The sequence below is a fragment of the Paramisgurnus dabryanus genome, chromosome 21 (genome assembly GCF_030506205.2).
Source record: "Paramisgurnus dabryanus chromosome 21, PD_genome_1.1, whole genome shotgun sequence".
Classification (NCBI taxonomy): Eukaryota; Metazoa; Chordata; class Actinopteri; order Cypriniformes; family Cobitidae; genus Paramisgurnus; species Paramisgurnus dabryanus.
In genome coordinates this window covers 17,862,920-17,875,332 of record NC_133357.1, presented here as the reverse complement: position 1 = coordinate 17,875,332, position 12,413 = coordinate 17,862,920, and the positions used below count along the sequence as shown (strand labels likewise).

Below are 12,413 nucleotides of genomic sequence, written 5' to 3'. Positions count from 1 at the left end.
CAGGAATGGCCCAGCCATTGAAACAGTGATAGCAGTGCTTCCATTTGCATTTCATTTCATTTCTTCACCGTCACGCTCCCACCATGCCAAACCCCAAAAGAAATTGCAGTCCTGTCTGCAATTGCAATCTCAATGCCAACAACAGATGCCTGTAAATCAGTTTCTGTAGATTTGATATGGAGGTACTGGGTGGGTTTATGTGGAAAATAATTGGTCATAGTTTGCTATGAAAATATCATTTTAAACAGGCAAGACAAAGGCTAATGACATTATGAAGGAAAGTGTCATTCTCACGATCGAGCGATGTATGGACTTCACAAGCAGAAACCAAGGATAGCGCATATATGACGTTATTGATAGGTGAAAATGCACGGTAATTCATTTCTGAGACTGTGCAGAGTTAGATTAAAGTTAGATCTGTTAAATCTTGGTTTATGTTTAGGGTTGGTCAGAAATAGTTGACTATGTCTACTTTAACAATGGGTGATCCATACGTGACCAACGCTTCAGCTGCTCACACAGATCTATATTTAAAACATTCATAACTGATGTATAACAATGCATCACCGATAGCTTTGTTCTTAGCATGGCTTGATGTATTTATAAAGGCCTTACAGCTTAGATCTAATACACATGTCTTCAAAATCAATTTTCTAGTCATTTTCTCTGCTTTATGGTCAGTACCTCTTGTAAACTAAATGTAGATTAGCGATAAAACAATTTCGTCATTGGAACCCCCCATCTGGAAGATGGATGTTATTAGGGTTAAGTACAAAAGCGGGGACATCAACCATTTGTACAAAAATAATCTCAAATCATACTGTCATCTTTATTTATTTATTTATTCTTCACACCATTCCAGCATCCATGGATAGTCATGCCAAGAACTGTTTAATCCATCCACAAGTTGATCCATACAAGTTTCACAATTTGCCATCTCCAATTCACCTCCCTTGCATGTTTTTGCCGGGGCTCGAACCAGGGATCTTCTTGTTGTAGGGCAACAGTGCTACCCACTGACCCGCCCAATACTGTATTCTACATATGCAAAAAGTTTATATATAAATAACTCAAAAAAGCTTGAGTTTTATTTTTTTAGGTCAGGTCAGTATTATGCTGCTCTTTAGATGACCTTGATGTGAAAGCAGTGTGGCTCTAACCTGATCCATAACTATGTGAAGACACTGAGTCACTCCGAGCTCTATGCCAGATTTCAGCTATTTATAAGCAGCTTGTTGGTGTATGAACTGCAATAATATTCTGTTCAAAAGGGAATGGAAAACACCCATGAGTGTGTTATCATATTTTTGGTGTCCACAGTCTTATTCAGCTATTTAGCCTGAAGAAAAGTGGTCATTGATGCACCAGTTGAACAAAATGAGGCGGTTACATTTAAACAATGCCGTATGAAAATTCCCTCATACCTATTATCCTTGGTCTTTTTATAGCATGGAAACAAGAGAGAGCAGCTGCCCTTTTACTTTCCCTCCCCTCTCTTGTGTGTTCCCTGACCGGCTCCTGTTTGTGACAACAGTTATCTTTATCTTTTTTTTTTCAACTCTCAGACTTAGGAACAGATTTACGCTGTCATCTCTCTGACTCACATCCTAAATCAACAGCACCCCTCTCACACACTCACTGACAAACATACTTGCATCGTCGCACAGCTAAGTCATGGCGGACAAAAAGGACAGCAAGACCCCCGGCAAGGTTTTGATAAAGAAAAAAGAAAAGAAAGTGGAGGGTAAACCCGAGAAGAAGAAAGAAAAAGATAAGGATGAAAAGATAAAAAAGAAGACGGAAAAGAGCCCTGAAAATCAACCGGATAAAGATAAGGATGAAATGGTTAAAAAGAAGGCAGAAAAGAGCCCTGAAAATCAACCCAAAAATGAGGATACTTCTCAGGGAAATGGAGAGGTAGCAGCAGGAGCCCAGGGGCCCGGAAAAGAAGAAGAGTTTGAGCTGGAACCTATGGAGCTTCCACCATTTGAGATCATTGCAGGGTAGGTCAAAGATCTCTTCAAAACCAAGTCAACATTTGGGGTAGCTTCTCGAACTTCCCGAAACCTTGTCACAGACTAAAATGCTTGAGTTGCATAAATCCAAACCATTGTTTTGTCTCAAGATGCAAACAAGCAATCTTTATTGTAAGGTATTTTTGTTAAAAACTACCTAAATGTCGTAATATAATAAAAGATGCTTAGACACCTTAATTTAACTAAGGCCTAGTCCTGGCTTGTCTGTGAAACCAGGCCTATGTGTATGTAAATGCACTCAAAATGCTGTGTTTAATATGGACAAACCTAATAACCGGTTTAAATGAACCTAGGAATTTTAACTTATTGCCCTATTCGGAAGGTAATTGTTACTTGTGGGGACGTAAGGCAATTTCATCATTTACAGGGGGTAGTCATTGATTTTATTGCCTTCTGAATCCAGAATGTCCGTGTTTTTCTCCAAACACCTGCTTAAGAATTCCCGGCCGAATGACCTACTGTTTTTTGACAAATACCTAGGTATTCGGGTAATTTAATTGCCATCCAGATCCAGATATCTGAGGTTATAAGACGGGATCAATGCAAAAGTCATTCTCCACTTCCTTTTACACTATATTGCCAAACTTTTTGGGACACCACTTCCAAATCACTGAATTCAGGTGTTCCAATCACTTCCAAAAAGTCAATCACTTTAGCATGCATACAGCTTTTACAAACAATTGTGAACAACAGCAACTCAACCACGAAGCGGTAGGCCACGTGAAATCACAGAGCGGGGTCAGCGCATGCTAAGGTGCACAGTGCGCAAAAGTTGGAAAATTTCTCCAGAATCAATAACTAGAGACCTCCAAACTTTGTGCAGCCTTCAGATTAGCTTAAGAACAGTGCGTAGAGATCTTCTTGGAATGGGTTTCCATGGCCGAGCTGCTGCATCCACATTGCCAAGTTGAATGCAAAGCGTCCGATGCAGTGCAAAGCACGCCATCACTGGACTCTAGAGCAGTGTGAAGCAACAGATCTCGCTTCTCTGTCTGGCAATCCGATAGACAAGTCTGTGTTTGGTGGTTGCCAGGAGAACGGTATTTGCCTGACTGCATTGTGCCAAGTGTAAATTTGGTGGAGGGGGATTTTTTCAGGGGTTGGGCTTGGCCCCTAGTTCCAGTGAAAGGAACTCTTAATGCTTCATCATTTCAACAATTTCATGCTCCGAACTTTGTGGGAACAGTTTGGGGATGGCCCCTTCCTGTTCCAACATGAGAAGGTCATGTAAAGACACGGATGAGCATGTTTTGTGTGGAAAAGTGCTTACCTCAACCTAAAAGAACATCTTTGGGATGAATTAGAGCAGAGACTACGAGCGATGCCTTCTCGTCCGACATTAGTGTCTGACCTTACAAATGTGCTTTTAGAAGAATGGTCAAAAATGTCCATAAGCAAGCATACTCCTTAACCTTGTAGAAAGTCTTCCAAGAAGAGTTGAAGCTGTTATACCTGCAAAAGGTGGGCCAACTCCATATTAAACCATGTTGATTAAGAATGGAATGTCATTCAGGTTAATGTGCATATAAAGGCAGGTGTCCCAAAACTTTTGGCAATATACTGTAGATCACTGAAAACCATCATATGGTAATGGGCTTTACATTTAATCTGCACCAGTGAAGCGTGTATTTTAAAAATTAACACCTTCATAACAAAAATGAGGATATATATAAAAATGTAGCTAACATTGTATACATTAATTTTACACATTTGCTCAGTAAAAGGACTCTGTTGTTATTGATGCTATGTGAAGTTCTACCAGAAGTTACGTTAAGTCCACATAAGTCGTTTGTTTATGTTGTTACTGCTGAAACCGTCTATACTGTAAAGATAACATTCTCAATGTAATGCTGCAAACCTAGCACAATTACAAGCAAACTCAAAAAGTTTTGTTTTGTTTTCATCAGATCAGACGTCATCGTAGTGTTTTCTTTCAAATTGTTAAATCTCTCCCAAATATTTTTTTCTTTCCCACAGTGACAGAATGAACCCCATCTTCTTTAAGTTCCAATTCAAAAATGTAGAATATTCCTCAGGGCGAAACAAGACCTTCCTGTGTTACCAGGTGGACATCCAAGGGCAAGCAGAAGCAGATGGGCTTCGTGGTTATCTGGAGGATGAGCATTCAGGTTTACACGCTGAAGAAGCCTTCTTCCAACAAGTGCTGGCCTTGTACGATACGTCACTTAGCTACACAGTGACCTGGTACACGTCCTCGAGCCCCTGCGCGGCCTGCTCGGCTAAGCTTGTGGAGATCTTGCAAAACCGCAAGACGCTCCGCCTTAACATCCACTGCTCTCGTCTCTTCGAGTGGGAGGAGCCAGAGATACAAGCTGGACTTCAGGAGCTAGTTAGGGCGGGGTGTAAGCTACGCATGATGAGGCCTTTGGATTTTGCTTATGTTTGGTCTACTTTTGTAGAGAACGAGGAAGATAACTTTACACCCTGGGAAGACTGTCAAGATAACTATGAATATTATGATGAAAAGCTGTGTAATATTTTAAAATAGGGTAAGGATTTGCTTGCCATTAAATGAGACATTACAACACAGTCTGGCAAGAGCTTTGAAGTAAATAGTTAAAATTACTCCGCAATACAGAGCTGCCGGGATGACGTATTTCCGAGTGAAACAGATTATCACGCGAGGAAAATAGTGGCTGTGGCTTGTGTTTTCTACTGTGTTTTGATTGGATATAGAAAAGTAGGCATGGGAGTTGGAGGGGGCAGAGTTAACGGATGCGGTCTAGTTGACGTCATCAGAGAATGACCCGCCACAAGAGGGCAGAAGTACATTTTCAGATTTTGATCGAAGTTTATGAATAAACACTGAAGTATTAGATAAAAAATAAAAAGTGTCAGTTTTGATTTCATTGGGACTTTAACCACATTTTAAAGATGCTTAAACCTTCTATGTCGTAGAATAAAATAAAATAAGAATAAAAATATATTGAGCTTGTGTTAACCCAATATCTTATTTAAGACATTTAACTGAAACCACATAAAAAAAACATTGACTGCAGGATGAGAGAACCGGAATTGTTAAAATGCTAACTCGTTTTCAGGTTTCGCCTACAAAAATACGACATCCCTGCAGCTCTCTATTATAGGGACACTTCTTCCTCTTTTATCAAAATTTCTTCTGTGACATCACACATTTGACATTCTTGTCTGGAATGTAAACTTCCGAAACAAATCTAGACCTTACTATTGTAAGGTATTTATTAAGGATATTAAATATATGGGATACTCGATTTGTATGTTGCAGAGTAATATAGTTATTATTAGTCAAACATTTCAAGCATGTGTTTTTTAGTAATTTAGAAAAAATGTTCAGACTCTAGTGTTGACTTGCTCTGACCATCATGTTTAAATATAAATATTACCACTTGTCTCTTAAAATTATTTTTTAAATATATGGAATTGTCTGGAATAGGCTCCTTTCATGTCATTATATTAAAGATGACCACGTTAAAATTTCTTATGATTAACAATACAGTGTGTTTGTATTTTGGGTACACATTATAGGTGCTATTATAACGAAACAAATATAAAAGTAGAAAACTCTGTAACCAGTATTCAACACATCATATTTATTTTCTTCTTATTTGAGATTTCTTCATTTCAAAACAACCCAACATCACAAACTCCCTCTAGTGGTGAATAACAGAATAAAGACAATTTAGTTTTCTAACAGAAGTAAGTGGATGAACAAAATCTAATAATCATAATAGTGTAATAGTGTACATTTGTTGTAGAGTCTATACCTTCTAACCCCCACCAACATAAATAGTGGAAAACCAAGGGAAAACAGCTAAATTCCATTGGAATCAATCATCATAAAGATAAATGTGAGTTTCAGACTTGCTGCGATCTAAATTGAATAGACAGTGATGCAGACGTCTGTATTCTGGAAGACTTCAGTAATAATGGACGACACATTTTCCCATTTCAATTTATCCAGCCCACAGCCAATCCTAGTGAAATAAAATGACATCGGTTTTCATAATCTATTCAGTACAAAGCCCAACTATTTAAAAAATCTATTCTTAAAAAAATAAAGCTTTATGTCTATATCTACATTATTATTTATAAATGCAAATATTTAGCTATATTAGAGCTTTGGAAAAAATTCTTATATTAAGTTATATAGCTACAAAGTATTTAAACTAAAAACAGACAATAGGAATAACATGTTTCAGTTTACCGAGGCATGGATATTCTCTCAACACCATTGGCCAAGCAGTGGTCTCTCATACACACAAGGCTCTTTTTGAGAGTCCCATATGTGGGCTTCTGGTAGTATTTTTGCTTTGTGATCTAATGTAAGAAAATAGGCAAAAATGTGAGGCCTTTTTTAAATTAATAATAAAAACAAAGAATAAATGTGAAGTAAACGCATACAAAAAGTCTCACCAGGTAGTACACAAACCGATCAGATTTTTTAAGAACAGCACACTGCCCTGGAACCTTGTCTTTTTTTAGTAAGGAGAAATAGAAGATTAAATAGGAAGAATAAAGGTAAGTTAAGTATTGAGTGTAGTGCACTTACTAGTGGTAATAATAAATCACACTTACTCTGAGCACGAACCTCTTCAATTCCAAATTTCTTCTTGAAAAGCACAGCTATACCTGCTCCCATACGACAATCCTCACTGATACAATGTGCCAGGGCGTCTGTGGCCAGACAGGTGAACAGATCTCCTCTCATATACTGCAGCTGCCATCCTGAGCTGCACAGGGACTGAAATATACTAGCAACATCACAATCCATCATGCTGAGATAAACACCATTTACACCTCCTGGGTTTGTGCTATCTTTAAATTAACAGATATTATTGTTAACACTGTAATTAAATAGAATTTGAACAACACTTTAGACATCACATTTTAATAAAAGTAATGTTGACATGCTTACATCTTTTGTATCTTTGTCATCTGTGTTAACTTGGCCTTTATATCCCTTAGACATTGACTGTGGTGAGATTATGATAAATACCAGACAGACACATCATTAAAATACTGCAACACATATCATTTAACACACACTTGATGGGGCATGTTGTCACACTCATATACATAATGTGTATAATAATCATAATGTTGAGAGGAATACTTTAAAAATACATACATGACATAGATTGTATCCTGAATATAAAAACGATCCCAAACTCCGGGTAGTTTATGATGGTAATGGTTTAAACAATAAGACTGAGGAAAGAATATTTACAGTACTATTTACATGTGTTTGCTAACAGTCAATGGCTAAATGTGTAGCCTGCTGCCTCGAGCTGGGTGATGTAAGTTATTAACTTACCGCAGCAATGAAGATTAATGTGTGCTTTATAAACGATCAAAACGTTTAAGTAAGTTTGAGTAAATTACAGAGAACAGGTCAGCAAACAAATCCAATGGTTTCTGTTTCACAATTTGTCCTTTTAAAGTTTCGTTTCATTGTATTGAAAGGTATTGACTGCCATCTATCGGTAGGGATCTCTTCTTCTTCTTCTTCGTTTTATGGCAGATTGCAACCATGACTTATCAGGTGCATACCGCCACCTAATGTATCGGAGTATTGGTAGGGAGTTCAAGTGCACCTTTGAAATGAAAGGTTTTGGTAAAATTAACACAAGTAGAAAAAACGATTAAACGGCAAACAACGTAAATAGCTTCTTTAACTGAATAATTTTATTACGAACATCATTTGTTTATTTGTTTAGTGTCATACAACAACATTCAATAGTTTACACTTATGATAATAGTTATGAAATCAATCAGCGTCCACGTGCGTAAATTATTTTGTAAAATGAATTGAACACCATTCATAATGAGGTTTTACTAGTATGCTTAAATAGGCTTGGTATGATACTGTCAGCAACAATATTGTTTGCTATTACAATTGATTAGATGTATTTAAATTCCTAACAAAATAGATTATTTTAAAAATACTAAATGACCTCAAAATGGTATGAAATGAGAAAAAAATATACATTTATTATGATAGCACAGTACATCGCAAAGAATGAGTACATTTTTGAGAAATTTACAGAAGCAATTGCCACCACATTTATACTGTGACTCTCTAAAGCAGTGTTTCTCAAACTGGGGGTCGTGGCCCCTGGGAGGCCCTGAGATTGTGCAAGGGGTCCCCAGTTTTATGACATTTTATAAAATAAATTAATTTATCAGAAATTCTGTGTAATTAAACGTCAGAAAAATAAGCATATAACCAACAGCACTACATTGTATAATTTCATATCCTTTGTTTAATTCAAATATTACGTTTTGGAATACATTTTCTTTGGGGGGCCATGTAGAGATGCACCATATACAAAGAGAAAACGTTTGAAATCTACTGCTTTAAAGATCCTATTCTTTACATTATTTACAAACATCATATGACAATATTATGTTGCTGTTATTTCATTGTGTAATATCTGAGATAAACCCAAACGCATCAGATATCAGCGGCTCGTGACTGCTCATCCGAGGGGCGCTAATTCAAAATTAGTGTTCGGAGTGTAAATGGTGTTGCTTGTGTGTTTGTTGCGTCATGTGAACCATGTGCATCACGTGTTTTGTCAAGATAAGTGCCTTCTGCGCACGCATCAAAACCATTTATGATAAAAGAGACGCTCACGTTCACAAAATAAACGCAAGACACTCCCTTAACAGTAAACTCTGATTACACATGAGACTATGTGAGTATCTGGCAAACACGAGCATCACTTTTATCATTAAGCCTTTAGACGCGTCTGCAGCAGGCACTTATTTTGACAAGACACGTGATGCACACAGTATCTCTCAAAGCGCAGAACACATTTTTTAAATTACAAACCACACACATGACGGGCACGAAAAAAGAAGTCACCGGCCGCCACTGTCAGATATTACCACCAAAGTAACAGTAACCAAAGTAAAGTAACTATAGCTGCTTCTAACAAGAAGTATAACAGTATAAATAATGAAAACATAAATATATATATACATTTAAATATAATGTAGCTTTCAAAACAAATGAAAATAAGAGATGAAAGATATAATTAGTAATATAAGTAAAGTTAAGAGGAGAGGCATAAGGTCGTTTTCTGCAGAAATCCTCTCTACACCCTGCTTTATAAAAAAGACAATCTGAAAAGTAACATTCTTACTAACATTTGTAATTGAGAAACTATGTATAATTTGTGTAATGTTTAGGTTAAGGGATTGTGTTGAAAGTGTAAGAGTTTGTTCAGAAGTTGGCGCTTCGACGTCGCTGTTCATTGATCCACTCTCCGGGGTTAACGTCCATCTGCAGCATCTTCATCACCCATTTGTCACGACGTGCCCCGTCGATGAACTCATCCAGAGACAACTCCCCTGCAGACACAAACCGCATCAGCTCTTCTTCAACAGTGCATTTCAATATAAACCTGAAGCCCATTCACAATCTGATTAATTATTAAGACACATAAATTGATGCGTTTTAAATAAATATGAAATAATAAATACTATATTTGGGAAAAACTACAGACACCCAGTAAACAAACACAAAAAACAATCAAAAGTTTTACCATCTCCGTTCTCATCCACTAGTTCAAATATTCGGTCCACCACCTGATCTGGGGTCAGCAGGTTACACTCTGCATCAAGTTCACCATGACAGGCTTTCTTTAGTCGGTAGATTGACTGTAAGAATAAAGTGAACATTACACAGTCTGCCTAATAAAGGACTAACAATAACGCAACTTGTAAGAGTCAGCAAGGGACTTGTTGGAGTTATTTCACTATAGGCCTATGTATGATAAAACACCCTGTAAAAATGTTCATTGTTAATGATATTGATGTTTAAAAGAAGGCCTATGGTCCCATTAACAGTGGTATTAAAACAGCAATATTGTTTTAATCTCCTGTAAGCAACTAATTTCAATGTCAAAGTTATGCAACAACTACACCCTTAAAAATAAAGGTGCTTAATGATGCCATAGAAGAACCATTTCTGGTGAAATGGTTCCATAAAGAACCTTCAACATCTGTTTTACAAAAGGTTTTTGTAGTGATAAAGGTTCTTCAGATTAAAAAGGTATGAAAAATAGTCATTCTATGAACTTTTGAATTTGGGGAACCAAAATTGGTTCTTCTATGGCAACTTTTTAAGCATCTTTAATAGTTATATCATTGTAATCTCACTACTAAGTGCAACCAGAGTTCCTATAATTATTATGTCTTTCAACCGTTTTTATTTTCCAAACCACTGATCCATTCTAATCACAGCAGCGTTTGAATCAGATGTTGACTGATGAAACCGACAGGGCCGATTACCTCCACAATCTCCTTCAGTTCTGTTTTGTCAATGCAGCCACTCCCATCCTTGTCATACATTTTAAAGGTCCATTTTAATTTGTGCTCCAGTTTCCCTCGCAGCACCAGATTCAAAGCTGCGACGTATTCTAGAAAATCAATAGTGTTGTCCTATGAAAGAATAAAGAAAGAGGGGATATAAAAAATGTATTGCCAAAAACAGGCCACCTAATTTTAAACAGATAAAGTTTACCCCTTTTATGTTTATTCATTTGATATGAATATTACGTATTATAAACATTAACTTTTTTTAATAAGCTAAAATACATACTTATTTTACAATATTGTATGGTAACTAGATTGTAATCACTTACCCCATTTTTGTCAAAAGCACGAAACATGTTTTCTATGTAATCTGCTGCTTCTTGGTTGCCGCTTACACCAAAGAAGCTCTTAAACTCGTGCATGAAGAGAGTTCCACTCGGACATTCAACCACAAACTTTTTATACCATTCCTGCAGTTCAGCAACATCGATTTCTTTATCATCGGACTCCTCACTGAGCCGCTGACCCATCACTAAATAGGACGATAAACAAAAGCTCTGCCACTTAACCAAAAATTTTCATGTTCGCATCCGGCAGCCTCATTTCTCTGGGACTTACACCTTTAATCTCAAACTAATAATAAAAGACTATCAATGTCTACTTTAGGGGTACATGTGCATCCCCTTTAAAATAACAAAAGTAACAAGTTTCAGTTGGATTTTATAATGACTGAAGTTTTCAACATATCCTTTCAATGCGGATGCTCGAATGGCTCGGGAATCAGCACAGGGACGATTTTGCATCACATGACTGCAAGGGATTATTCATAACCCTACATGTCTGATTCAATTATTTTGAATCTAGATGAAGAAAAGCTTTGCTATTATTTACCATTTAGAAGAGCAACACTCTTGACTAGAGGTTACAGGGCGCACTATGGATCTCAAACAATATGACTATGTTTTACCTTTTTCAGATTTTAAACCATTTACTAGGTTTAAGGCCACAATGTGTACAAGGAAGTCTCTCCCTCATATTCCTGCAGAAACACTGGTAAAAACAGTAATGAAATAAAGACTTGTGCCATGATTGTAACTTACAATAATCATGACCTTCCATACGGGTCTTACAGGGGGTCAGTTTAACCAGGCGCTTCTCAACTTTACACAAAGTATATTAATTGAATTTAATTTAATTTAATTGTATATTAGCACACCCAATTCTGCACCCTCATAAATAGGTTCAGATTTCTCTTGATCCTATTTTTGATCCTGTATATATATCCTGTATATATATATAGTAAGGGCAGAGGGGATTAGGACTCAGATTATGATTGAGAGGACAGTGTGATCAATAGCACAATTTGGTTTTTAGGGTCTAGTTTAGTGCATAGAATTAAATAGGAAACTTTGGACGCAGTATATGTTCGGTCAGTCGAAGATCTTTAAAGATTTTTTCCAATGTGCTGACTACACACTTCATGAGGATAATCTCTATGGGCCTGGAGGTGTCAAGGACACTCATTGCGTAATGAATTAATGAGTTTATTGGATTAAAAACTCAATATAATAACAAACATGCAGGATTAGTATGCGTTTTTGGTAAGCTACAATGATTCATGTTACCCATAATTCACATGCATTTAGCATTTGTGTCATGCTCAAAAGCATGCCATACACAAACAAATCCTGCTATGTTGAAAAATATCAATCAGTGTTGATAATCATTTAGTCAGTTTCAGGGTCATATTAAATGCAAATGAGGCAGGATTGAGTGATGAAGAAATAAGCAGGATAATAATGTTCCCTAACGAGCCTGGTCGGTGCTCTCATCTGAGATGACACGATATCATTTAAAACGATACAAATGTGCTGCAAAAATGTAATTATTACAAGGTGTCAAACGCGGATATTTTCAGTGGTTCTGTCTCACTCGTTTTACAAAAAAGTGCAATACTAGCCGATGCCTCTAGATGTCAGTGTTACAAAAGCTAAAACTTACGGTGATGATCTTTTGGTGGTGTCTTTTATTCTTAAGTTTTTAATTCGCAATCGA

At 36.8% G+C, this 12,413-nt stretch overlaps 3 protein-coding genes across 8 annotated transcripts; 1 reads left to right on the top strand and 2 right to left on the bottom strand.

Moving 5' to 3' along the window:
* Positions 1-1,549: 1,549 nt before the first annotated feature.
* Positions 1,550-5,513, top strand: apobec2b (apolipoprotein B mRNA editing enzyme, catalytic polypeptide-like 2b). Its single transcript, XM_065286030.1, has 2 exons — positions 1,550-2,003; positions 4,014-5,513. The coding sequence occupies exons 1-2, from the start codon at positions 1,675-1,677 to the stop codon at positions 4,543-4,545; spliced, it is 861 nt and encodes a 286-aa protein (XP_065142102.1). The 5' UTR covers positions 1,550-1,674; the 3' UTR covers positions 4,546-5,513.
* Positions 5,514-5,606: 93 nt separating this feature from the next.
* oard1 (O-acyl-ADP-ribose deacylase 1) lies at positions 5,607-7,508 on the bottom strand. 6 transcript variants are annotated; one of them, XM_065286035.2, is made up of 7 exons: positions 7,351-7,508; positions 7,165-7,244; positions 6,952-7,008; positions 6,612-6,787; positions 6,450-6,508; positions 6,241-6,353; positions 5,607-6,010 (listed from the first exon to the last, which is right to left on the bottom strand). In XM_065286035.2, the coding sequence occupies exons 3-7, from the start codon at positions 6,969-6,971 to the stop codon at positions 5,908-5,910; spliced, it is 471 nt and encodes a 156-aa protein (XP_065142107.1). In that variant the 5' UTR covers positions 6,972-7,008; positions 7,165-7,244; positions 7,351-7,508; the 3' UTR covers positions 5,607-5,907. The 6 variants fall into 6 exon arrangements, with proteins under 6 accessions (XP_065142107.1, XP_065142104.1, XP_065142109.1 ...); XM_065286032.2 differs by having other exon boundaries at positions 6,612-6,777; XM_065286037.2 differs by lacking the exon at positions 7,165-7,244 and having other exon boundaries at positions 7,351-7,504.
* Positions 7,509-8,892: 1,384 nt separating this feature from the next.
* guca1b (guanylate cyclase activator 1B) lies at positions 8,893-11,128 on the bottom strand. Its single transcript, XM_065286031.2, has 4 exons — positions 10,688-11,128; positions 10,335-10,484; positions 9,587-9,701; positions 8,893-9,392 (listed from the first exon to the last, which is right to left on the bottom strand). Exons 1-4 carry the CDS (start codon positions 10,886-10,888, stop codon positions 9,265-9,267), a joined length of 594 nt encoding a protein of 197 aa, XP_065142103.1. The 5' UTR covers positions 10,889-11,128; the 3' UTR covers positions 8,893-9,264.
* Positions 11,129-12,413: the final 1,285 nt, after the last annotated feature.